Source organism: Canis lupus, chromosome 9, assembly GCF_011100685.1.
Source record: "Canis lupus familiaris isolate Mischka breed German Shepherd chromosome 9, alternate assembly UU_Cfam_GSD_1.0, whole genome shotgun sequence".
NCBI classification, from domain to species: Eukaryota; Metazoa; Chordata; class Mammalia; order Carnivora; family Canidae; genus Canis; species Canis lupus.
In genome coordinates, this window is record NC_049230.1 from 49,502,930 (window position 1) to 49,525,557 (window position 22,628).

At 51.9% G+C, this 22,628-nt stretch overlaps 1 protein-coding gene across 2 annotated transcripts in view; it reads left to right on the plus strand.

Annotated features, from left to right (window-relative positions):
- The window catches only part of CAMSAP1 (calmodulin regulated spectrin associated protein 1), a 64,361-nt gene extending 42,504 nt beyond the window's left edge, over positions 1-21,857 (plus strand). Inside the window, exons 7-18 of one of the 2 annotated variants that reach the window (XM_038548796.1) lie at positions 3,648-3,787; positions 3,876-3,972; positions 8,129-8,306; positions 8,653-8,744; positions 9,236-9,320; positions 10,318-12,703; positions 14,010-14,146; positions 14,389-14,597; positions 14,720-14,822; positions 16,073-16,188; positions 16,615-16,733; positions 19,829-21,857. In XM_038548796.1, the coding sequence (XP_038404724.1) occupies positions 3,648-3,787; positions 3,876-3,972; positions 8,129-8,306; positions 8,653-8,744; positions 9,236-9,320; positions 10,318-12,703; positions 14,010-14,146; positions 14,389-14,597; positions 14,720-14,822; positions 16,073-16,188; positions 16,615-16,733; positions 19,829-20,131 (3,965 nt within the window). In that variant the 3' untranslated portion in view covers positions 20,132-21,857. The remainder of the gene's footprint in view (positions 1-3,647; positions 3,788-3,875; positions 3,973-8,128; positions 8,307-8,652; positions 8,745-9,235; positions 9,321-10,317; positions 12,704-14,009; positions 14,147-14,388; positions 14,598-14,719; positions 14,823-16,072; positions 16,189-16,614; positions 16,734-19,828) is intronic. The other variant, XM_038548797.1, reaches the window with a different exon arrangement.
- Positions 21,858-22,628: the final 771 nt, after the last annotated feature.

A 22,628-nucleotide genomic window follows, 5' to 3' on the forward strand; every position in this document is an offset into this window, starting at 1 on the left:
CCTACTTTCGGCCCTCTTACCCTCGACTCTGGGTGGCTGCCAATCCCCAGACATTTGAGGAGGGCACCAGCCTGAAAGCGAGACCAAGTCAGCAGAGGCCGTGCAGGAGGGCAGGAGAAAACACGGGAGGTGAGGGAGGGCCCTGAACCTGTGGCCGGGGACAGGGTGCTGGAAGAGACTGTCGGGAAGACAGGGTCAGATACAGGTGTGCAGCATAACTGGGCACACATGGACTCTTGGAGATAAGATGTGGCTACTGATATTTAAGAGTTTGTTCAAGTGCCGGAGGCAGCTTTGGAGAGCTCTTCCCGAGAGTAGATCTCAAAAGCAAAGTGGACAACAGGTGAGAAGAGGTGGAAAAGTGAGGGGACAGGAGGGCGGGAGAACTTACCGTGGACAAGTTCAGAATGTGCAGGAAACGGTCTGTTAGAAGCCGCTGGCCACCTGTGATAGATGGGATGTGAGCTGGCAGGTTCTCAGCCCGGACAGCCTGCTGCAGACAGGCTCCATCTACCTAGTCTGCCCTCGGGGTCCTGCCCTCACAGTCCTGCCTCTGGAAGCCACCGGCCCTGAGTCCTGAACAAGGAGGGTCTGTTTATGGTCCTTGGAAGAAGATTTAAACTATATTCTTAGATGCCGAGAATCGGTGTACAGATTGTGATTTCCTTGGATTGTTTGTTACCAGTCCAGTAAATGTATTTTTACAGAAATGGACAAAGTACCGTAAAAATTCTCGTGGAAAAGTGGAGGCCAAAGGGGCACGGTTAGTGTTTTGTAACATTTTGTTTGGATAGGTTTACGTTTACAGGAGGAGGTGCAAGGAATGCTTGCTGTACTTTACCAGATGTTCTTGCTGTTAGGTTTTCATCTGAGCCTTTGGAGAAAGACTTGGAGGCAGTACCGGGAAAGCTGACGCACTAAGGCATGGTCCCCTCAGATTCTGTCAGGCGTCCCGGTGCTCTCCCCACCGCCGCTGCTCCCCGTGCAGCCTCAAGCCCAACCCGCTGCCCGAGCAGGTGTCCAGCCTCTTTGCAGCGCCCTGTCATCTGCAGCCGGTTGCCAGTCTTTCTTGTCTTTCTTGGTCTTTACCTTTCCAGGAGTACAGCAGCTTCTTTAGCTTGTTGAGTGTCCCTTGTTTGGGTCTGTTATGTCCTCCCGGTTAGTGTCAGGGCCTGCGTTCTCAGCAAGAATGCCCCAGAAGGGGTGTGTCTTCCCAGGGTGGGCCCAGTGTCAGTGAGCCCTTGGGTCAGGTGGTGTTGCCGGGCTTCTCCAGTCTAAGACCACTAGTTTTTGCTTTTATTAGTAGTTTGGGGAAGGGGCTCAGATTGAAAGCCTGTTTCTCATCAGGCTTTGCTCTGCTGGTGGTCCTCTCACATGTATCTGTTAGCCTGTGCTGCAGGGGGTGTAGTCTTCCCGCCACTGCTCGTGTGTTGATTTATATCAGGAAGGCCTCACAGGTTCTTGTTGTATCCAGTGGATTATAATCCATGGGTTCATTATTCTGTTGTGGGTTATTGCAAGTTTCAGGCAAGTTGATTTTGAAGCATAAGAATGTGGGTACTTGTCCCTGTAAAGACCAAGTTTTGTTGAACTTTACATTGGCCACACTGGGTGGCTTGGGCCTGGGAGAATCACATGGCCTGGAGGAGCCAGACTGGTGGCATTCCAGGGGCCTGGTGCTGGTGAGGCGCAGAGTGCCATGGAGGAATGGCCGTCCGTGGGGGAGGCTGTGTGGCCTCAGTCCACCTGAGGTGGGCGCCCCTGCCTTGGGTGAGAGACCTACACCTGAAAAGCAAAACTTTGGAATTTTGAGAGGATAATACAGGAAAATATTTTTAGGACATTGGTGTTGAGATGGATTATTGAAATTACAAAAAAGCACGAGCAATAGAAAAGATTACATTTAATCATAATATAGTTCAATATGCCGACAAAGGAACAGTATGAACAAAATGAAGCAATAAATAATATCCTTAAAAAATATTTGGAACAGACATACGTTAAAGGATCATCATATAAATCCTCTGGTAACCACAATGAGTAAAGAATTTGTACAAATTAAGAAGAAGATGGACAACCTTGGGAGAAAGAACAGGCTTCTGGTAGAAGAGGAAGTCAAGAATGACCCCATACTAGTGGCCAGCGATGTGCCATTTTGGAAGGGAGGATTTCACACCTGCCCAGGTGGTGCTGGCAGGCGGCAGTGGGCAGGTGGCCAGGTGTGCAGAGCGAAGGTCCTGGTCCTGCCAGCCCCTTCTTGGAGTGTTGCAAGTGCTGAGAGTGCACACAAATTTGGTTCTCCCAGCGTAATAGTGAAAATCGTAGGATGCTGTATAGCCATTCACATGAACGATGAAATCTGCTCCTGTCAACATAGATGTCTTGGAAACTTAAAACTGAGTTTGGGGGAAAAACAGGCTATGAAATGATGGGCGGAGTGTGTTCTCCTATATGTAAAACTCAAGAAAGCCAGGTCAGCAGTGTCGTGTTGATGGGCACACAGCATTTGTGGCAACGTTGACACCCATGTGGGAGGGGGTCATGCAGCAGGAGGGGGGGTAGGGGTGGGCTTCAATACAGTCGGTAGTATTTTATTATTGAGAGGAAATATCTGAATCAGATAAGGTATGGTAGGCACTTTTTCCATCTGTGTGGAGGGTACTGGGGTATCTGACCCTAATATTTCATAAGCAGAATTTAAGGTAAGGAAGCATTTCTGAGCAGTATCAGCATGCTCAGTTACCCAGCTTCTCAAGGTTTCTCTGGAGAGTTGACCGTGCAGGGTGTTGTGTCAGGCCCTGTCCATCAGAGACTGTGGCACACCACGGTCGTGCTTCTAGAAATAATTATTGAAATTATTATTTTAGTAGTTATACTTCTGAGCTTGTTTTCTTATTTAGGTGTATTTGTGGCAGAACCACCATAAGCGCTCAGCGCAGCTCCTTCTGCATTAGTCCTGAGCTGTGTCCTGGTGTTTGTTCTCCGCCCTGTCCCCCAGCACCCACTCTCCCAGTACTTGACACCCAAGCAGGAATTACTCATTGGAGGGTCTGGCCCCCTGCAGAGCCATGTACATGATAGACTGTCCCACCCCAGATGCCAGGAGCTGCAGTCCCAACCTTTTGAACGGAGGGAGACTTCTGCTGGGTGTTGTCTCCTGATTTTTTTTGTGATCAGTAGTATTTGCTATTATTCCTTGGAGAGCCTGGTGTTTCCTGTTCTGTGCTCCGCCCCCCTCACCCCCCCAGTGGAGATCACTTCAGGCAGAGGATTTCCAGTTGGTGAAAGAAGCTTGGTAGAACATTAACTAGCGTGCAGCAAGGCCCTTTGATAAACTGCAAGGTGGGGGCCGTCTATTCCAGAGCCCCAGTCTTAGATCATGGAGAGTTTCTCTTAGGCTTTTTAGATGTTAACAGTTAAATTCAGATCCTGGAGATGCTCAGATCTTTTTCTTGAGTGTTCCCTTTCTGTATTTAGTGTCACTTGTATTCACTGTGATCTTTAAGTCTGTAGTGCTACCCTTTTAAATACTACCATTCCCTCCATTTAAAATGTGTTCAGGGCAGAACTAAACATACATACACGTATGCACACTTAGGGTGGAGACCATCTTTGTGATAAATCGTACTTTTCTCTTTATCCGTCAGATATATGCTTGAAGGAGGTAACGTCGATGGCTGACAGCCTGTACAACATCCGGCTTCTAAGAGAGTTCTCAAATGAGTATCTGAACAAATGCTTCTATCTCACCTTAGAAGACATGCTGTATGCTCCCTTAGTGTTGAAGGTAGCCGTGAATTATTAAAGACACATTTTTTAAAACCATTAGTGAATAAGCTACTTACGGATCCTTGTTTTTGTATGTTTTCCTTTAGCCGAACGTTATGGTTTTTATTGCTGAGCTCTTCTGGTGGTTTGAGAACGTCAAACCGGATTTTGTTCAGCCCAGGGATGTTCAGGAACCGAAAGATGGTGAGTGACAAACCTTCTGGGAATTGGTAGCTGTTTTGTCCGAGAGATGCCAGATAGAGAAGGTCCCCTTCGTGGGTCTCTGCCTTTCCATATGACATGGTGTTGAAGTGCTTTCTCCTGGGAATACGGAGAGCTATGTTGCTGTCTTCACTGCCTGTCTGCTGCTTTTGCACTGTGGCCCATAGCAGTTACTCCAAGAGCTTTTCAGAGGAGTGTGGCTTTGGGCCTGTGCTTATCCTGTAAAATCAGAATCCCAGCTTATTTGGAGAAGAGCTTCTGGATGGTTCTGATTAGCCTCCTTAGTTGGGAAGCTCCACTCTTGTCCACGAGAAAGAAATAATCTTACCATGGGTAAAATAAATCTGCCAGCATTTGAGAATCTATAAAGATTTAAGAAGATAGGATGAGAGAGTATCTTTATGTCTTTGTGAGTCCTTATAAAGAATCTAAAAAAGTGGCAAAGAAATAATGAGAAATACAGCCACATTAAAATTAAGGTTTTCCTTTTATTGAAAGAAGATAAAGAGTTAAAAAAAAAAACAACTGGTCACAAGGGGGAGAAGATGCTTACAAAATTTACATAGGTACCTGGTACCTAGAGCATATCCCTGGTACTCGGTATAACTGGTACTCAGAACTTATACCTGGTACCCAGGCATATCCTTGGTACCCAGTATAACTGGCACCCAGAGCATACCCCTGGTACCCAGTATAACTGGCACCCAGAGCATATCCCTGGTACCCAGTATAACTGTTACTCAGAACTTATACCTGGTACCCAGAGCATATTCCTAGCACCCAGAGCATAGATCTGGTGTCCAGAGTGTATACCTGGTACCCAGTATAACTGGCACCAAGAGCGTATCCCTGGCACCCAGAACTTATACCTGGCACCCAGAGTGTATCCCTGGTATCCAGAGTGTATACCTGGTACCCAGTATAACTGGCACCCAGAACCTATACCTGGCACCCAGAGCATATCCCTGGCACCCAGAGTATGTAAAAAGCTCATGCATATCAGTAAGAAAAAAGAATAGAAGAATGAGCAAAAGACTAGTAGCTCAGCAGAGTCGTACTCCAAGTGCCTGATAAACTTGTGGAAACATGCTCAGCCTACTTAGTGAAAATAGCAGTGATGAGCAGACACCCCAGCAGCTTGGCTGTGGGATAGTGGAACAGTGTGGGGGTTTTGGGGGGAGAAGGCAGGTGTGGTACCCCCCTTGCCACTGCCACCCAGCTCAGGACCCTTAGCACCATGTCTTCCTTGAGAGCCCGGTAGCCCGTTCTGCCTCTGCCAGTAGGGCTACCTCACCTGCCTGCCTCCCCACCATGTCCTGTGCAGTCACGCACTGCCCGTGACCCTTCCCTGTGCCTTGGACCTTGCCGTGCTCTCCCAGGCATCTCAGCATCCCCCACCCCTGCCCCCACCCCCACGGGAGTTCCCCCGGCAGCGAGGGTTGAGAATCACCTTTGGAGCAGAGCCAGCGCAGGAGTTGCAGATGGGAAACTGCAGGGTGTTGATCGTAGGGTGTTGTGACGTGTGCTCTGACCTGGAAGGGCTGGCCTCTGAAGGATGGGAGGTGGGTTGTTAGACCAAGTGGGAAGGAGGCTTGGAGGCAGCAGTGCAGGGAGAGGGAGCGCGTGTGAGGCTCACTCTGGGATGTGGTCTGCACAGCGGGGCTCACGACGGTCCCTCCCCCCCGGCCCCTTTCTCTGTAAGGCGTGTCCTGGTCTGATGCTGGCCGTGTGGGTGCTGGGCAGCCAGGTCATGCCATGAGCTTTTGGCTGTAGGTGCGGCTGAGCCCTGCAGAAAGGAGAGGCAGATTCCAAGCAATATATGTGTGTGTATGTCTGTCAACGTGAGTCACTGGTCTTCCCACAGTTGAACTTGGTAGAGTAGACATGCTACCAAGTGGTCATTTGGCCTTTTCGAGGACTGGTGCCCTCTGAGGGGCTCTGTGCTGGCCGCATGCCTGCCTCTTGCCTCTTGCGTATGGGTCCCCCCACCTCTGGCCCTTCATGCATGTGTCAGTGTGCTGGGATCTGATGACAGGCTGGCTGGCTGGCAGTGACCAGCAGCACCTTTCCACATTCTGAATTGACCCACCTATTCACCCAGCTTGGGCATTTGTTTTATCAGCTGGCCAGCACGTGGCTGGCTCTAGGCAGGGGCTGCGGGGCTGTAGGGCTGCTGGGGCTGTGGTGGAGGTCACAGGCAGCCTGAGGTGCCGACAGTTGGGGTGCGTGTTTGATGGCCAGTTCGCCCTCATTACTGGGAGTGTTGTGACAGTGCTCAGCTCGGGACAAATCATTTTGGATATAGACACTAGGTGTCCTGTGGTCAAGGCACATGGTCTCTGCCATGCCCAGTGCATGCCAGGGCTTATTTTGCCTTTTTTTTTTTTTTTTTTTTTTAAGATTTATTTTTTTGGGGGGGAGAGAGCGTGTGCACACGGCACACATGTTGAGGGAGGGGCAGAGGGAGAGAGAGAATCCCAGACTCCCTGCTGAGTGCAAAGCCTGATGCAGGACTCAATCCCGGGACCCTGAGATCGTGACCTGAGCCTGAACCAAGAGTCATATGCTCAACCGACAGAGCCCCCCCCAGGTGCCCCAGGGTGTGGTGTTTGAAGCCACTGGAACCTGTAGACCGTGTGGCTCTCCTTCTGGTACCTGGAGTGCGGTGCCTGGGCCTGTGGAGGAGCTCTCTGTGCCCCCTTTACGGCATCTGTGTCACTAGGCAGGAGCAGGATTCAGATCGCCCTGTGTCACCTCTAGAACCCTCCTGCTGGATGCAGGCCCTGGGTGGTACAGTTTGTGTTTTACTTTGGATGGGATGACCTGGGTGCCCTTGACCCCTGGGCCCCCCGGTCTTGGTTCTGAGGTGTTGCTTGCCTGCTGGCAGTCTAGGGGGCCACCTGTGCTCAGAGCCTGAGGCCAGAGGATGCTGTACATGTTTCTGCCAGTGCAGCTACACTTGGGCCTTCCTTCCTGGCTGACTTTGGCCAGGACCCAGCTGGTTGCTTCCAAGGCAGCCTTGGGAATTGGAGATAGAGTCTATGGCTCTGTGTCCTTTGGGTCTTTGAGGGGGTGCTGGTGGTCACTGTCCCCCGATGGGATTAGGAGGAGTTGTGTTTTACTGCTGGGGCTGGAGTGGGGCGCAGCTTCTCGGGCTCCCCGCAGCATTCCTAGCACCGTGTGGCTGTTGCTTTGGCTATCATGTATGTTCATCCCCGGATGTAAGCAGGCAATCCTTTGGCAGCTGGACTTTGGTCAGCCTCTGCTTCCCTATCCTGGAAGGGCAGCAGTGATGCTTTGGGCCTCAGGGTGTCGGTGTGGACTCTCACCTGCGTCCAGCTGTCTGGGACATCTCCAGTGTCCCTTGTCCCCAGCACAGAGGCTCCTGAGTAAATGGTGTCTGTCCCTGAGGGGTCAGATTCTGGGGTCAGTGCTGGGTGGTCTTACCTCGGGGTTGTGGGTGCTCACCTCTGGTGACAACTCTTGTCTGGGTGGTTGGTTCCAGGCACAGACCCTGCCTCAGGCCCAGAGGTGGGGCATGTGGGAGCACCTCCTGTGGGGAGGGGGACTGCCCTCAGTACCCTAGCCGCCCATCCTTGGTTTCTTCTCCCGGGACAGGTGGACTGGTACTGTCTTGAGCCCGGGACAGCCGCAGTGGTCAGTGGAGGGGTGGTCAGAGACACCAGTCAGCTTCACCACTTCTTGCTCTAATCTGCGGTGTAGCTTTTAATTTTGGTATAATATTTGAAGTATTCATTACTGCAAGATACATTTGTTGAATTTGAAACCAGTTTTTTTGAGAAGTTTGGTTTCAAGTAAAAGTTGCATTATTTTTAGTTCTTTTTTTTTTTTTTTAAGATTCTATTAATTTATTCATGAGAGGCACAGAGAAAAAGGCAGAGACACAGGCAGAGGGAGAAGCAGGCTCCCTGCAGGGAGCCCAGTGTGGGACTTGATCCCAGGACCCTGGGATCATGCCTTGGGCCGAAGGCAGATGCTCCACCACTGAGCCACCCAGGAGTCCCACATTATTTTTAGTTCTTATAAAAGCTGCAGGTTTTTTTTTTTTTTTTTTAGGTGCTTCTGTTTTGAGTAACTGTAATAATGTGAACATTACTATAAATTGCCATTTGTGCAGCTAAAACAGTGTCACACCACAAGAGCAGTCGGCCTCCCATTCCAATCTCCAACGCCACCAAGCGCAGCTTCCTGGGCAGCCCCGCAGTGGCAAGCCCGGCCGACCCGCAGCCACCCACTCAGCCGCCAGCCGAGGGCGGCCCCAGGCAGCGCCTGCGCCCCGAAGAGCCTGAGCACCTGTGAGTCAGCATCCCGCTGCCCTTTTCCTGTCACTTTGTAGTTTGAATCACAGTGTCCTTCTGAAGGGGTGATGGAGAAGGTGCTGGGGGGTTGGCAGTGGAGGGCCCCCCCAGGCAGGCAGGTGGTGATCACAAGTCACCGTGACCCCGAGTGCCACTTTTGGGGATATTTATCCCAGGTTTGAAGTTCTTGGTTCTCCTTTGGCTTGTTTAAGAATTAATTTTTCCCAGAGAAACTCTGGTTTCCTGGTTGATTGCTATGAATTCGTGCTGCTGTTTATTGTACATTTGCTGTGGACCTTGCAGACCGATCAGCCAGTGATGCTCTCCTGTTCTTTCCATTTAGGGGGAAAGGGGCCTCTGCCTTTAGCCCGTCCCACCCTTTACTGCCCCTGAGACAGAGACAGCAGAAGGCCGTGCAGGGGGAGGGCCCTCCTGGTAAGAGCACTGCTTCCCTCCACCCTCCTCTGTCCTTCCTCCTGTAACTTAATTGGAATAAGCGTTCTCAAGTTGAACCTTCCTACCGTGATGTAGTCATTTTAGTGAGAAAGATTATGGTAGAAAACATTTTAATTTATACTGATATTCCTTAGAAATTACAGTCTTTACAGTGAGAATATCATTAAAATCTAATAAGTTGTATGAAGTATACATAAAGTTGCTACATTGTGCCTAAGCAAGAACTTCTCAATTGATGTTTACGTAAGTTCTGATTATGTTATATCATGATTTGGACTAATCCCTGAATTATGTGTTACTTATTGAAACTGGAAATTTCCTTTGGTGTGAGATTTACCTGCTTTTCTCAGGCAGTTCTGGGGTACTGGGTTAGGGTGCATTTCCTTAGAAATGGTTATTACGTTGAAAGAACTGCAGATGCTATGAAATCAGCCACTTAATATCAAACACCTTCTTTCCTCTACATGCAGATCAACGACACCGGTCCAATTCTTTAACCCGAGTTGACGGGCAGCCACGGGGGGCAGCAGTAGCATGGCCAGAAAAAAAGAACAGGTGACCTCTGTGTTTCAGATAAGTTTCTGTGCATTCGTTAGGCTGACAGCAATTTTGCACGTGGGGTCCAAGGCCCCTGGGCTCGCGGAGACCCACCCAGGGGTCCGCGGGTCACCACCGGTTCCTAGTGGTGCTGGGGTGCTCGCTGCTGGTCTCACTCTTGTGACAGGGCTGAATCAGGGTCACACGTGGGCGTCTGGGCCAACAGGAGAGACAATTATAAAAGTGTGTCATGGGCAGCCCGGGTGGCTCAGCGGTTTAGCGCCGCCTTCAGCCCAGGGCCTGAGCCTGGAGTCCCGGGATCGAGTCCCACATTGGGCTCTCTGCATGAAGCCTGCTTCTCCCTGTGCCTGTGTCCCTGCTTCTTTCTCTCTCTCTGTGTCTGTCACAAATAAATAAAATCTTTTAAAAAAATAAATAAAAAATAAAAGTGTATCATGCTGTAGACTTTTTTATTTTACAAAATATGTTTTTTTTTTTTTTTAAGATTTTATTTATTCATGAGAGACACACAAAGAGAGGCAGAAACAGGCAGAGGGAGAAGCAGGTTCCCCACAGGAAGCCCGATGTGGCACTCGATCCCAGGACCCTGGGATCACACCGAGCCAAAGGCAGACGCTCAACTGCTGAGCCACCCAGGTGTCCCAAAAATATGAAATTTTTCAGACTAGTTTATTGTAATCTTTAGTCGTTTTTTAAAAAAAGTCTCAGTTTTAATTTCTAGTGTGATAAATATTAATATTGATAAATATATAATAAAAGCTCTCTGAGGCCCAGACTTTTAAGGGTGTAAAGGGGTCCCGGGACCTAAATGTTGAGAATTGCCACACTTAAGCTGGTCTCTGGTTGTCCCTCGCCTTGGGAAAGGGTTTGCTTAAATCTCCTAGACTTGAGATTTGTACTCTCTTTCCGTAACTAGCATCATCACCCAGTATGTTTGAGTCACCCTTTGTATAGACAGTGGCATGTCCAATGGGCTGCTTTTCCCACGTTGCAGGCCTGTGTCTCAGCCAGCACCCTTCGCCCTGCATCATGCTGCCAGCTGTGACATGGACCCTGGCTCTGGTGACAGCGTCAGCTTGGCCCGCTCCATCAGCAAGGATAGTTTGGCCTCTAATGTCATTAACCTGACTCCGCAGAACCAGCCACAGCCCACAACGCTGAAGGCTGATGGGCAAAGCCTGCTGAACAATGTTGATATCGAGGATGAGGACGAAGAGCTTGTGGCCATCATTAGAACGGATGTGGCCCCCCATGGCGGTGAGCGGGGCCTGCCGACAAGTGCCAGGTCTCCCCACAGACTTGCAGACACGCTGGAAAGTAAGCCTGACAGTTTCTTCCTGGAGCCATTGATGCCGGCTGTGCTCAGGCCAGCCAAGGAGAAGCAGGCCATCGCCAAGGAGGAAGAGTGTGGAGAGGGGCGGCCACGGAGTTTCACGTCCAAGAGGCCCAGTGAGGGCCACCAGCCCCTGGTGCGCAAAAGGGCGCCCAGCAGTCACGGCAGCCGTGACTTGAGTAGGACTTTCACTCCGATCCCCTGTCCAGAGCTGCCTGTGGGCATGGATCCTGTGCCCACTGAGACAGGACCGCAGGCGGCAGGGGACGGCCGCGGTGGGCTTCTGGCCACTGGTGGTTTCGATCTGTTACCTCAGGGACAGTCTACTGACGGCTTCTTTCTTCACGTAGCCAGAGCCGATGAAGATGGCGAGGGCAGGTTCTGTGTTGGCTGTGCCCGGAGCCCTGGCGCCCACGACCTAGAGCCGTGGCCCGTCCTGAGGCAGGACTCTGACTCTGATGTGGCCGACTTGGACGAAGCTGAGCAGGATCTCATTGGCGAGGACCACCCCGTGCTCATGGGCAGGTATATCGGTGAGGAGGAGTCGGCAAAGCTGCAAGAGGACATGAAGGTGAAGGAGCACGAAGACAAGGACGATGCTAGTGGCCGCTCCAGCCCATGTCTGAGCACCGTGTCTCAGGTTAGCAGCGTCTCCATGGCCAGCGGCAGTGTGCGAATGACGAGCTTTGCGGAGCGGAAGCTCCAGAGGCTCAACAGCTGTGAGACCAAGTCCAGCACCAGCAGCTCCCAGAAGACCACGCCTGACGCCTCGGAGAGCTGCCCGGCCCCTCTGACGACGTGGAAGCAGAGGAGGGAGCAGAGCCCGAACAGACAGAGCAGGGAGCATGCCAGCCTCCTGGCCTCCGAGCTGGTGCAGCTCCACATGCAGCTGGAGGAGAAGCGGAGGGCCATTGAGGCGCAGAAGAAGAAGATGGAGGCTTTGTCTGCCCGGCAGCGACTGAAGCTAGGGAAGGCCGCCTTCCTGCACGTGGTCAAGAAGGGGAAGGCCGACAGCGCCCCCCAGCCCCGGAAGCCCGACCACTTGACGGGGGACTATGCCCAGCACAATGGAGAGGACTTTGATGGTGGAGTTTCCAGGACGGAAGAGTTCCTCCTGAAGGAGGAGGGGAGGGAAGGCGTCCTGCCGTCTCCGGACGTGGACACAGAGAGCCTGGTTCTCCTTCAGCATAAAGTGAAAGCCCCTGCCACCCTGCACGAGCTGGAAAAGACCAAAGTGCTCTCCGCTGCCCTGCTGGAAGATGCTGGTGAGGCGGTGGATGTGAGTGAGTGTGACCTGTCCATCGAGAAGCTCAACGAGACCATCAGCACGCTGCAGCAGGCCATCCTGAGGATCTCGCAGCAGCAGGAACAGCTGCTCATGAAGCCCCCTGCAGCCCCCGCCCCGGGCACAAAGCCGAACACCCAGGACCAGAAGGTCAGGACGGCGATCCACTTCGTGGAGCCGCTCTCTCCCCCTGGGACGACAGGTCACCGCAAACCACCTCGTCTTGGTCAGGGTCAGGGCCGAAACTCCCGCTCAGGGAGACCGGCTGAGCTGAAAGTACCCAGAGACAGACAGCAGGCTTCCTCCCGAAGCAAGACCCCGACACCCAGTATAGAGACCCTCCCTCACTTGCGGTCCTTCCCCCCTCGGACCCCCTCTGACCCAGGCTGGGACAGCGTGGCCGAGCCTGGAAACGACCCTCATGAGAAGTGCTTCTTTGACAGCTACAGGCTCCATGATGAAAGCAACCAGCGGACATTTGTCTCGCCTTCTTCCAAAGACGCAAACATCCTGTCTGAACAAATGAGCCTCAAAGAAGTTCTGGACAGCAGCGTGAAAGAGGCAGGTCTCAGCTCCCCTGCTGTCTCAGGGAAGGAGAATATCCCTGCAGATGAGCCCCCGAGGGGCAAGGCCAGTCTCATTGAAGTGGACCTCTCAGACCTAAAGGCCCCTGATGAGGACGGAGAGACAGAGGGCCCCCAGAGCTCAGTGGATCTCACCAGCGAAGGTGATCAGAAGCCAGGGGTCGGCTTCTTCTTCAAGGTAAACTGCTGCTGGTGTCTGTGTTAGGTGGTGTCAGGTGTCCTCTCTTGTCCTTGGTCATGCGGGTGCCTTAGAAGCTTACGGTCAGAGTGGGGCCTGGGAGGAAAGTGTCACTTGGCGAGCCCTGCGTGCTCTGTCACCAGGACCTGACTCCACTGGAAGTACCTATGGGCAGTGCCTGTTGGAGCACACGTGGCTGTGTGCCTATGAGGCTGTAGTGCTGGATAGGCCCCGAATGGGAATCCCACATAATTTTCATGTGCCGGAGTGTTCTTTTTCTTTTGATGGTTTTCTGATCCTTTAATGAAATGTAAACATTCTTAGCTCGTGGGCTCCGCGGGAGCCGATGGTGGGCTGAATCTGGCCTCCACGGCGAGTGTGAGAGCAGCCGGGCAGGTAGGATAGCTCTGGGGCGGCTGCGTGTTGGTCTCTGCCTTTCTTGTAGTCTTTTCTTTTCTTTTCTTTTCTTTCCTTTTCTTTTCTTTTCTTTTCTTTTCTTTTCTTTTCTTTTCTTTTCTTTTCTTTTTTCTTTTCTTTCTTAAGGTTTTATTTATTTATTCTTAAGAGACAGAGAGAGGCAGAGACACAGACAGAGGGAGAAGCAGGCTCCATGCAGGAAGCCTGATGCGGGACTCAATCCTGGGACACCAGGATCACGCCCTGGGCCGAAGGCAGGCGCTAAACCACTGAGCCACCCGGGGATCTCCTCTTATAGTGTTTTCTTAGGTAGAATGGGGAGGTGGGTTGTGGGAGCTTCCCTTCTGGTTTGCGTGTCTTTTCCCCTCAGGGCATAGGGTTTGTCTTCTCTCACAAGCAAGCAGGCTTTAGTGCTTAATGCTTTTTTTTTTTTTAAGATTTTATTTATTTATTCATGAGGGACACAGAGAGAGAGACAGAGACATAGACATAAGGAGAAGGCAGGGAGCCTGATATGGGACTCGATCCCAGGACCCCGGGGTCATGACCCAAGCCACAGGCAGATGCTCGACCACTCAGGCCCCTTTGCTTAATGCTTTAAAAATGTAATTGAATAAGTATCACTTCAGGGGTCAGTTGGTGTGTGGAAACCGAGGTAAACCAGACTCAGTAGGGAACAAATAGGTGATGGATGGGGCTGTTTTCTGGGTGGCTGGGTTATTCCTTAGTGTTTTAGCATCTGTGAGATGGGCCATCCTCAGGGAAAAAGGTGAGAACATGAGTGGACCGTGCATTAACCTGTTCTCTGAGCGCACACATCTGCTGCCGGGGAGTGTGCAGGGGTGTCGGGGGCCGTGTCCCATGGATGACAGCTACTGCCGGCTTGTAGGACGAGCAGAAGGCAGAAGATGAGCTTGCTAAGAAGCGGGCGGCCTTCCTCCTGAAGCAGCAGCGCAAGGCCGAGGAGGCGCGTGTGCGGAAGCAGCAGCTGGAGGCGGAGGTGGAGCTCAAGAGAGACGAGGCCCGGTAACCTGGCTCCTGCCCGGCCCCCCGCCCCTGACGGTCAGGTTCCCCTTCCTGTCCCTCGGCCCCATCCCACCACCTCTCAGGGCTAGGCCAAGCTCTGGTTTACTAGCTTCTGGGCTCACCGCCCTTGATTCACATGGTGGTCCGGGGCTCTGGGTGCTTGTTCGAGGGTCGCAGCACTGTGTGGGGGTGCAGTGATGCAGGCAGGTGCCGGCCCTCTGAACGGAGCGCTGTGTCTACAGGCGGAAAGCGGAGGAAGACCGGATTCGGAAGGAGGAGGAGAAGGCGCGGCGGGAACTCATCAAACAGGAGTACCTGCGCAGGAAGCAGCAGCAGATTTTAGAGGAGCAGGGATTGGGGAAGCCGAAAGGGAAGCCGAAGAAGCCGCGGCCCAAGTCCGTCCATCGGGAGGAGTCATGCAGCGATTCCGGGACCAAGTGCTCCTCAACTTGTAAGTGGGCACATGTTGGGTATGTGGGGTGTGCGGGGTAGGGGGCCCAAGGTGGGGGGTAGGGGGCTCGTGGCAGGGGTGGGGCCTGCGGCGGCCTTGAGGCAGCTCTCTTGTCCCCGCAGCCGACCACTTGAGCCGGGCCCAGTCGGGATCCAGCCTGTCCCTGGCCTCTGCAGCAACCACCGAGCCTGAGAGTGTGCACTCTGGGGGCACGCCTTCCCAGCGGTAAGGGGTGAACATGGGGAGCGATTATGTGCTCTGGTTCTGTGATGGTTTCATGGGGACTCCTTTTTTTTTTTTTTTTTTCTATTTTTATTTTTAAAGATTTTATTTACTTGAGAGAGAGACCAGTGAGAGAGTGAGCACAAGCTGGGGAGGGTGGGGAGAGGGAGAGGCAGAGGGAGAAGCAACTCTGCTGGGCAGGGAGCCCGATGCGGGACTCGATCCCAGGACCCTGAGATCATGACCTGAGCTAAGGCAGACGTTCAACTGCTGAGCCCCCTAGGCACCCCCACCCTGATGCCTTTGATAAGTGCAGGCCAGGCACTGTGATGGGCGCCCCCCACTAGCCTTCCCTGGGGTGTGGTTTGTGCCATGTGCCCCTGGTAAGCAGCCCATCAGGCGTGTTGTGCTTCCTCGGCCTGTTGAAGGTGATAGTTTCTGCTGCCCGGGAACACCTCCCTTTGTGACCGAACAGTAATTTGGGTAGATGTGCTGGGGACTTCGTTGGGACCACTGTTTGCTCAGGTGCCTGAGTACCCCTGCTGATAGCCTTGTTCTTCGTCCATGTGTGTGGCCTCCGTTTGTTCTCTGTCCTTTACTCTGTGTATCGTCCTATGGCCATGGCCACACCATCCTCCCTCTTCATGTGTTTGGTTGCTTGCTGTCCCTGGGACCTTGCACAGGCCACATCTCAGGGACTCTGGATCCTGCTTGGGGTTTTGTCCTACTGACCAGTCACCTGGGCTGGCTTCACCGTCAGCCCTGCTTCCTTGTGAGCAGCCGCATGCAGCACCCACCAGCTTCTGCTGTGCTCAAGCCTGTCAAGGATCAGAGCATCGTCGAGACCTGGGGTTTGGGGCTCCGCCCACTCTGTGCCATCTCCTTCCTTCTCGAGGTCTTGTCCCCTGTGTGTCAGCAGCACAGATGTCCCAAACTCTGTCCTCCAGCTTTCCCAGCTGCAGGGACACAGCACTGCTGCCATCTCTGTGGGGGTGGAGCCCTGGATGGACCCCCGATGGAGGTTGATGTCCCTGTAGTGTCTCTGCTTTGTCACTTGGTCCTACCTGAGGTGTCCTACTTTGCACTTTGCCCGAGGGCTATAGTTGGGCTGCGCAGGCAGAGCAGACTGGTGGGGTCACTTGCCTGGTTGCCAAAGTCTCCTCCACATGGCCACTCCTTCCTGGCTTAGGTCAGGGTGGGTGGGGGTGCGAAGGGCTCCAACGACCATCCATACCCCACCCTTCCTTCCGCAGAGTGGAATCTTTGGAAGCCTTGCCCACGCTGAGCCGCAACCCCAGCAGGAGCACGGATAGAGACTGGGAAACAGCGTCGGCAGCATCCTCTCTCGCCTCTGTGGCCGAGTATACAGGTAACAGACGTCACGGGTGCATCCCTGCCTGGTCCCTGCTTGGCGCCCTGGCACCTCTGTAACCTCCCAGTCCTTGTGGCCCCACCCAGGAGCGTCCTTAGCACTGGGAGCCTTAGATGTTCAACATTTACTGTTCCTGGGTGTTTTCCTTTATATATCAAAGTAAGTGAAGTAGAAAGGGGACAAAGTCATAACTATCTTGACCCTTTACTTAATTTAAAGTTTGCAACTCGGAATGGATTCTTTCAGACAGATTTGAAGTGGGCTCTTAACGTTCTGTTTTCTAAAAACATTGACCTCACTGACCCAGCCTGGCTGCCACTTGGTTCTGGGAAACTGGGGTTTTCATGTGTGTATATGTGTGTGTGTGCGTGTGCAAGTGCATGTGCGCAGAGTATAATTTGGGAATCTTGCCTGTTTTCACAGGTCCCAAGCTCTTTAAGGAGCCCAGTAGCAAATCAAACAAACCGATTATACACAATGCCATTTCTCACTGCTGTTTAGCAGGAAAAGTGAACGAACCTCACAAGAATTCAATATTAGAGGCAAGTATCAAACATCAGCACTAAATTTTTTTTCTTTATTTTAATTGAAGTCTAGTTGGCATACAATATTATTAACCACCAAGTTTTTATGTGGAATGAAGGATATTTGTAAATTAGGGGCCTTTCCTAAAATGGAACCTCATTATTCACACATGTGGGTGTTGCTTGGTTTGGCTTCAAACTCCTGCCAGGTAGCCCTGTGGTTGGCATATGGGAGAGCGTGATGGCACAGGAGCTGTCTGTACAGTGCTCCATGGTGCAGGAGGAGGGATGGCTTGAGGAAGAGCAGGCTTGGGACGAACCACACTCCAGGTGTTGCCCTGGGGACAGAGCCGGAGTCTAGGGAAGGGGCCCTCTGGTGTGAAGCAGGTGGAGAGAGCTAGTACAATCTGTGTTAGTGGAGGGCAGGGGGCCTTGTAGGTACCGGAGGGGGCCGGGTTCCTGTGCTCTGAGGCCTGTGGCAGGTGGTGTTGGGTGGAGATAGAAGGAATTGGCAGGAGTGTCCTGAGGGATGCAGGGGCGGCGAGGTGGCAGGCCTGGCTCCAGTTTCAGCTCTCAGATCATTGGAGAGATGGAAGGTAGGGGGCAAAGTGTTTGTTGTTTGGTTCTGTTGTGCTGAGCACTCGCTGCCTTTCTTTCATCTGCTGTGAAAATGCTGTCAGGCCTTGGTCACTTTAAAGGAGGGATGATTAGGGTCTCAGCAAGAAGATGATCTGCAAGGCAGTTGGAAACAGAGTCAAGATTAGAACTTGCGGGATGCCCAGGTAGCTCAGCGGTTAAGCGCCTGCCTTTAGCCCAGGGCATGATCCTGGAGACCCGGGATCGAGTCCCACATCAGGCTCCCTGCATGGAGCCTGCTTTTCCCTCTGCCTGTGTCTCTGCCTCTCTCTCTATGTCTCTCATGAATAAAAAAAAAAAAAAAAAAAAGATTAGAACTTGCATGTCCTTAGCCTGACTGGCACCGTCAGGGCGGGTGATGCCCTCTGCACCATGCAGGTGGGGGATGCCTCTTCCTTGCTGTTATCACGCTGCACTGCATCAGTCAGCGAGCAAAACTGAAAGTCCAGCTCTGAAGCTGACCGTCTAGAGTGTGAGGCAGTCCCTGATAGAGGAGAGGAGTCATGGACTCATTCTGGAAGAGGCCAGGTAGGGCTCAGCTCTGCTGTTGTAGTGAAAACCACCACAGACTGGATGCAGAGGCGTAGCTCTGTCCCCATAAAACTTTACAGCTGCAGTGGTGGCTGCGTTTGGCCTATGCCAGGTGCAGGGAAGTGATAAGTAACCTGGAGGAGTCACCGGAGGGCAGAGGGAGAGCTGGGGGGGTGGGTGGCTGCAGAGGCCAGTGGGCTGGCTGGGGCCATCTCCCCAGCAAGTGGCTGTCTGCGTTTGGGAAAGGGTGCTGTGGGCATGCACGCGGGCACCACGGTGGTGGTGAGCCGCTGGGCTGGAGGAGCTCAGGGAGGTCCGAGGGCACAGGGCAGCCCCCACAGGGCCTCTGTCGGTGGAGGGACCCTGACTTTGCTCTCAGTGAAGTGAGTGCAGGGGTGGACAGGGGAGGGCTGAGGACAGAAGTGAGGGGGATGAGAGTGGGGGCAGGAATAGGAAGGGAGGGCAGGGAAGGCGATGACGGGCTGCCAGCCAGGGCGGGCAGGAGGGCTTAGGGTCTACAGGTGCTGCTCATTCACATCTTGCTGTTTGTGCTTAAACATAGTTTTTATTTAGTCGAAATTAATATTGTATACACTTTGGGTTCTGGTTTTCCCTCTTAATCTTTTAAAATACATATTTGTGTGTTGATTTATTGGAGTCCATAACAAGCTCATTATATACTGATAAAACTAATAATGTATTTATGAAAAATGAGTGTATTTCCAGAAGCAAAAATAGAACAGTGGCTTTGTTTTACACTTTTACAAATATTTTAAAATCCTGACTTTATAGCAAATGATTGGGTCCTTGTTCACTTCTGCTGGTAGCTGGTTCTGGGAACGCCTGTCACGTAACCTCTGGAAAAGCCCGGTGCACGTGGGGCAGAGCGGGTGATGGCAGTGCGTGGCCATGGCCGTGGGAGGACGCTGGGCTCTGAGACCCGCGGTGGGGAGCGGTGTGGGGTAGACAGTTAAACTAGGCTTTAGCACGAAAACATTCTGCCGCTCAGAGCCAGCACAGTGGTTACTGTCATGAATACCCATAGTGCTACTTCAGGTTTGCTGGCGTGTTGTCCACGCACCACAGGCCCACCCTGTGGGCTCAGCAGCCTCCTGTTTGCACAGTAGTACGACCATCAGCTCTGATTCCAGCATGGAGAGAAACCCTGTCCATGTAGCCATACCCTACCTGGCTCCCCTCAACCTACTGTCCTTGGGTGGGCCTCTCCCGGATGCATCCCATGAAGAAGACCCCATACCCTGTGGCCTTTCGGGGCTGTCTTCTCCACATGGCCTCACAATTCATCTCATCCATGTTCCTTGCATGCCAGCACCTCATACTCTCTCATGGCTAAATCCTCCTCCATCATGGTGAAAGGCCACAGTTGATCTGTTCTCCAGGTGGAGGACGTCTGGCTTTCTACTTTTTTGATGATGATGAATCCTGCTGCTGTAAACATTCACATACGAGGTTTTATGTAGCTGCTCAGCTTCTCCAGTCTCTGCCTTAGACAGGAACCACTGAACCACAGGGTCACTCTATGCTTAGCATTTGGAGTGGCTGTCCAGCTGATCTCTGTTCCTCCAGCTGCTTGGGGGGCTCCGGGGTCTGCACAACCCCCTCATATTGGCTGCCATCTTCTTGTTAGTTGTGGCCCTCCTAGTGGACGTGCTGTGCTGCCACAGAGTGGGTTTTGACTTGTGTTTCTTTGGTGGCTCATGGTGTTCTGTGATTTTTTTCACTCAATTTTAAAAGCACTTTTTCCTCTCGAGCCTAGACTGCCTAAGTTAGGTCTCAGCGGTGGGTGCCACCCTGCTGGCAGTCGGAATGGGAAGACTGGGGCCAGGGTGTGGGCAGGCCTTCTTGAAAGCGGGGAGCCCTAGCTGCTCCAACTGCTGGTGTAACTCTCAAGCCCTCCTCTCTTTTCCTTTACCCCCTCGATACAGGAGCTAGAGAAGTGTGACGCCAACCACTACATCATACTGTTCCGTGATGCCGGCTGCCAGTTCAGAGCACTTTATTGCTATTATCCTGACACTGAAGAGATCTACAAATTAACTGGCACGGGGCCAAAGAGCATCACCAAGAAAATGATTGACAAGCTGTATAAATACAGCTCAGATCGAAAACAGTTTAACCTGATCCCAGCCAAAACTATGTCCGTCAGCGTGGACGCTCTCACAATTCACAACCACTTGTGGCAGCCCAAGCGGCCCGCGGTGCCAAAGAAGACCCAGACTCGTAAATGACACCGGTGCCGGCGGGCGAGTCTGAAGGATGTGTGGACAGGATTCGTATTTATTATTTTCATCCATTGGGGTACGAAGTGTGCGTAGTCACAGACCTTTTCCGGAGAGGCTTCTGGTGAACAGCAGAGGTGCCTCCCTTGGCTCCAGGCATACACACAGGATGCTGGGAGGAGGAGGAGGAGGCACTGTGTTGAGTGGCTCATGGATGCCGTTGCCGCTGCCAGCCATGGAGGGTCAGACAAGGGGTGTACGTATGGTGGGGTCTCCAGGCCGTAGACCCTATACTTGAAGTTCTCTTCATTGTGAATGGAAAGTGATCTCCTTCGCTTTCTTACCTCCTGCCCCCTCCCCACTTGCACGTGACCCGACGCCCCTTGTGCTGGCCGACTGTAATCCTGTGAGGCAGTGGGGCCGACGCTTGGTCTTGGGTCAGGGTGGTTGAATGTCTTTAGGAAAAGAATTCAAATTGGGGAAATCTTGTTCATTTGAGAAATTGTATGATATTTATTGATTGTGTCTACTGCCAATGTTTATATCCAGTTCTAAGATTTCTGAAAACAAATTCTTGTTCTTTGCTGCTCAGAAAACGTTTACTGAAAATACCAGTTCACTAAAAGCACTGAAAATCTGCAAAGTCTGTCTTCTGCTAAGATGACGTTTACAGACGTGGAGATGATTTCTTGCTGGCACGTGATCATGAGGGTGGCAAGTGGTACTGTCAGCCAGTGTCTGCCCGAGTGGAAGTAGGCAGACTGAGCAAATTACAGCCATCGCTCATGGAGTTTTGGATAGTCCTCTAATGATTTATTCACTTTAATAAAGGCAGATTTTGGTAAAGTAGAATATTTTTCACTCTGAGGATGTTTCTCTTAAGAGGTGATGCACTTAAGCTGATGGTGGTTTTAGTGGCTTTATCATGTCATGATTCATCTGTCTCGATTCTTGCTTCTGAAGAGCAGCATGCCCTAAGAGGAGGAGTGTGCGGTTCTCCAGTTAGGTCGATCCTTTTGTTGCATATTTAAAAACAATTTAAGTGGTTATTTGCAGTTATTTTGGAACTCCAAGTGAGTGGAACAGCTTCGGGTTCTGTCCATGTTGGTCCAGATGGTCATTAACGCCTCTCCCGACCAGATGCTCCCGGGAGGTGGGCGTGCCCTGCCCCTCCTGGTCCTCTCACGGCCGCAGTCCTGCCAACGCTGTGTGCCTGACCAGCCGCTCTGAGCCTTGATTTCAGCTCAACTGCCGAAGATCCTGGAGTCACTTACATTAGTTTTGCACATGTTCCTTGGGAGTATTACTTGAATTTATCTCGAACTGCAGAAAACACTAAGATTGTTAGAAAAAGGCAGATGTGGCTGCTTCCTAACATTAGGATGAAAGGTAAGTGAGTTCTGTACCTCGGGAAGGAGGGAACAGGCTCTGAAACACAGGAAGGAACTGTGGGCCATCTTCCCACTTCCTCCCCGTCTCCACCCTCCGTCCCCCGGTGGCACATCGGTCTGTCAGTCCCGCAACAGTGGCAGCCCTGTCTTGTAAATACATAGTGGGGGCCAGGTGATTCCCAAGCTCAGTGCTGAAGGGTCCTGAGTTAACGTTCTTGTTCCCATGCTGTTCACCTGTGTGCTTTATTTCTCAGTGTATGTTTGATATTCTTTAATTATATTTATTTTAAGAAATCACTAAAATGTAATAAAGTAACGAACCAATTGGCTTTTTATGAATCATACACGTGTGAGGTGGTTGTGGCTCCTTCTGTTGGTCAGTGTCTGAGCTCTTTGCTTCAGAGGAGTTTCCCTAGTCAGCAAACCCTCCTCTCCCAGAAAATCACGTCCTTCTACCTTGTGGAGTCAGGAGGCTCCCTAACTGCTCCCTCTGTGAAGTTGTAACATGTTACGGCATCTCTGCCGACTTAGAGCCGAGTCCCATTGAAGGAAGTGGAGTGGGATTGTTTTTAAGGAAGATTCGGGTGCTTCTGGTGTAGTGCTGGGAAATTACATTCTGGGTAAATTCTGGATTTTCTTGATGTGATCAGTCAGCATACAGAGTATCTCAAGCATTGTACACATGCGCTCTTGTCACTGTTACATCGACAGGCACTAAACTTAGCAGCTGACTTTTTTTTAAGATTTTACTTACCTGAAAGAGTGAGTGAGCACAAGCCAGGGGTGGGAGGGTGCAGAGGGAGAGGGAAGCGGGAGCCCGATGCGGGGCTCAACCCCAGGACCCTGGGATCACAACCTGAGCTGGAGATGCTTCACCGACCTTGCCCCCCAGGTGCCTGCATCTGACATTCCTGATACCCTGTCTCCAGGCCAGTGCATGATGTTTCAATGGCTGACAGAAGCATTTTGGATTCTTTGTGCACTGATGGGCAGAGCAAACTTTTTTACCATGAAGAGTTACACACATAGGATGCATCTTGTGATTGAGGTTTTAGTCCTCTCTGGTTTGACGTGGCAAACGTCTTTGAGTCCTGTGGGAGCAGGTGATAGGGCTT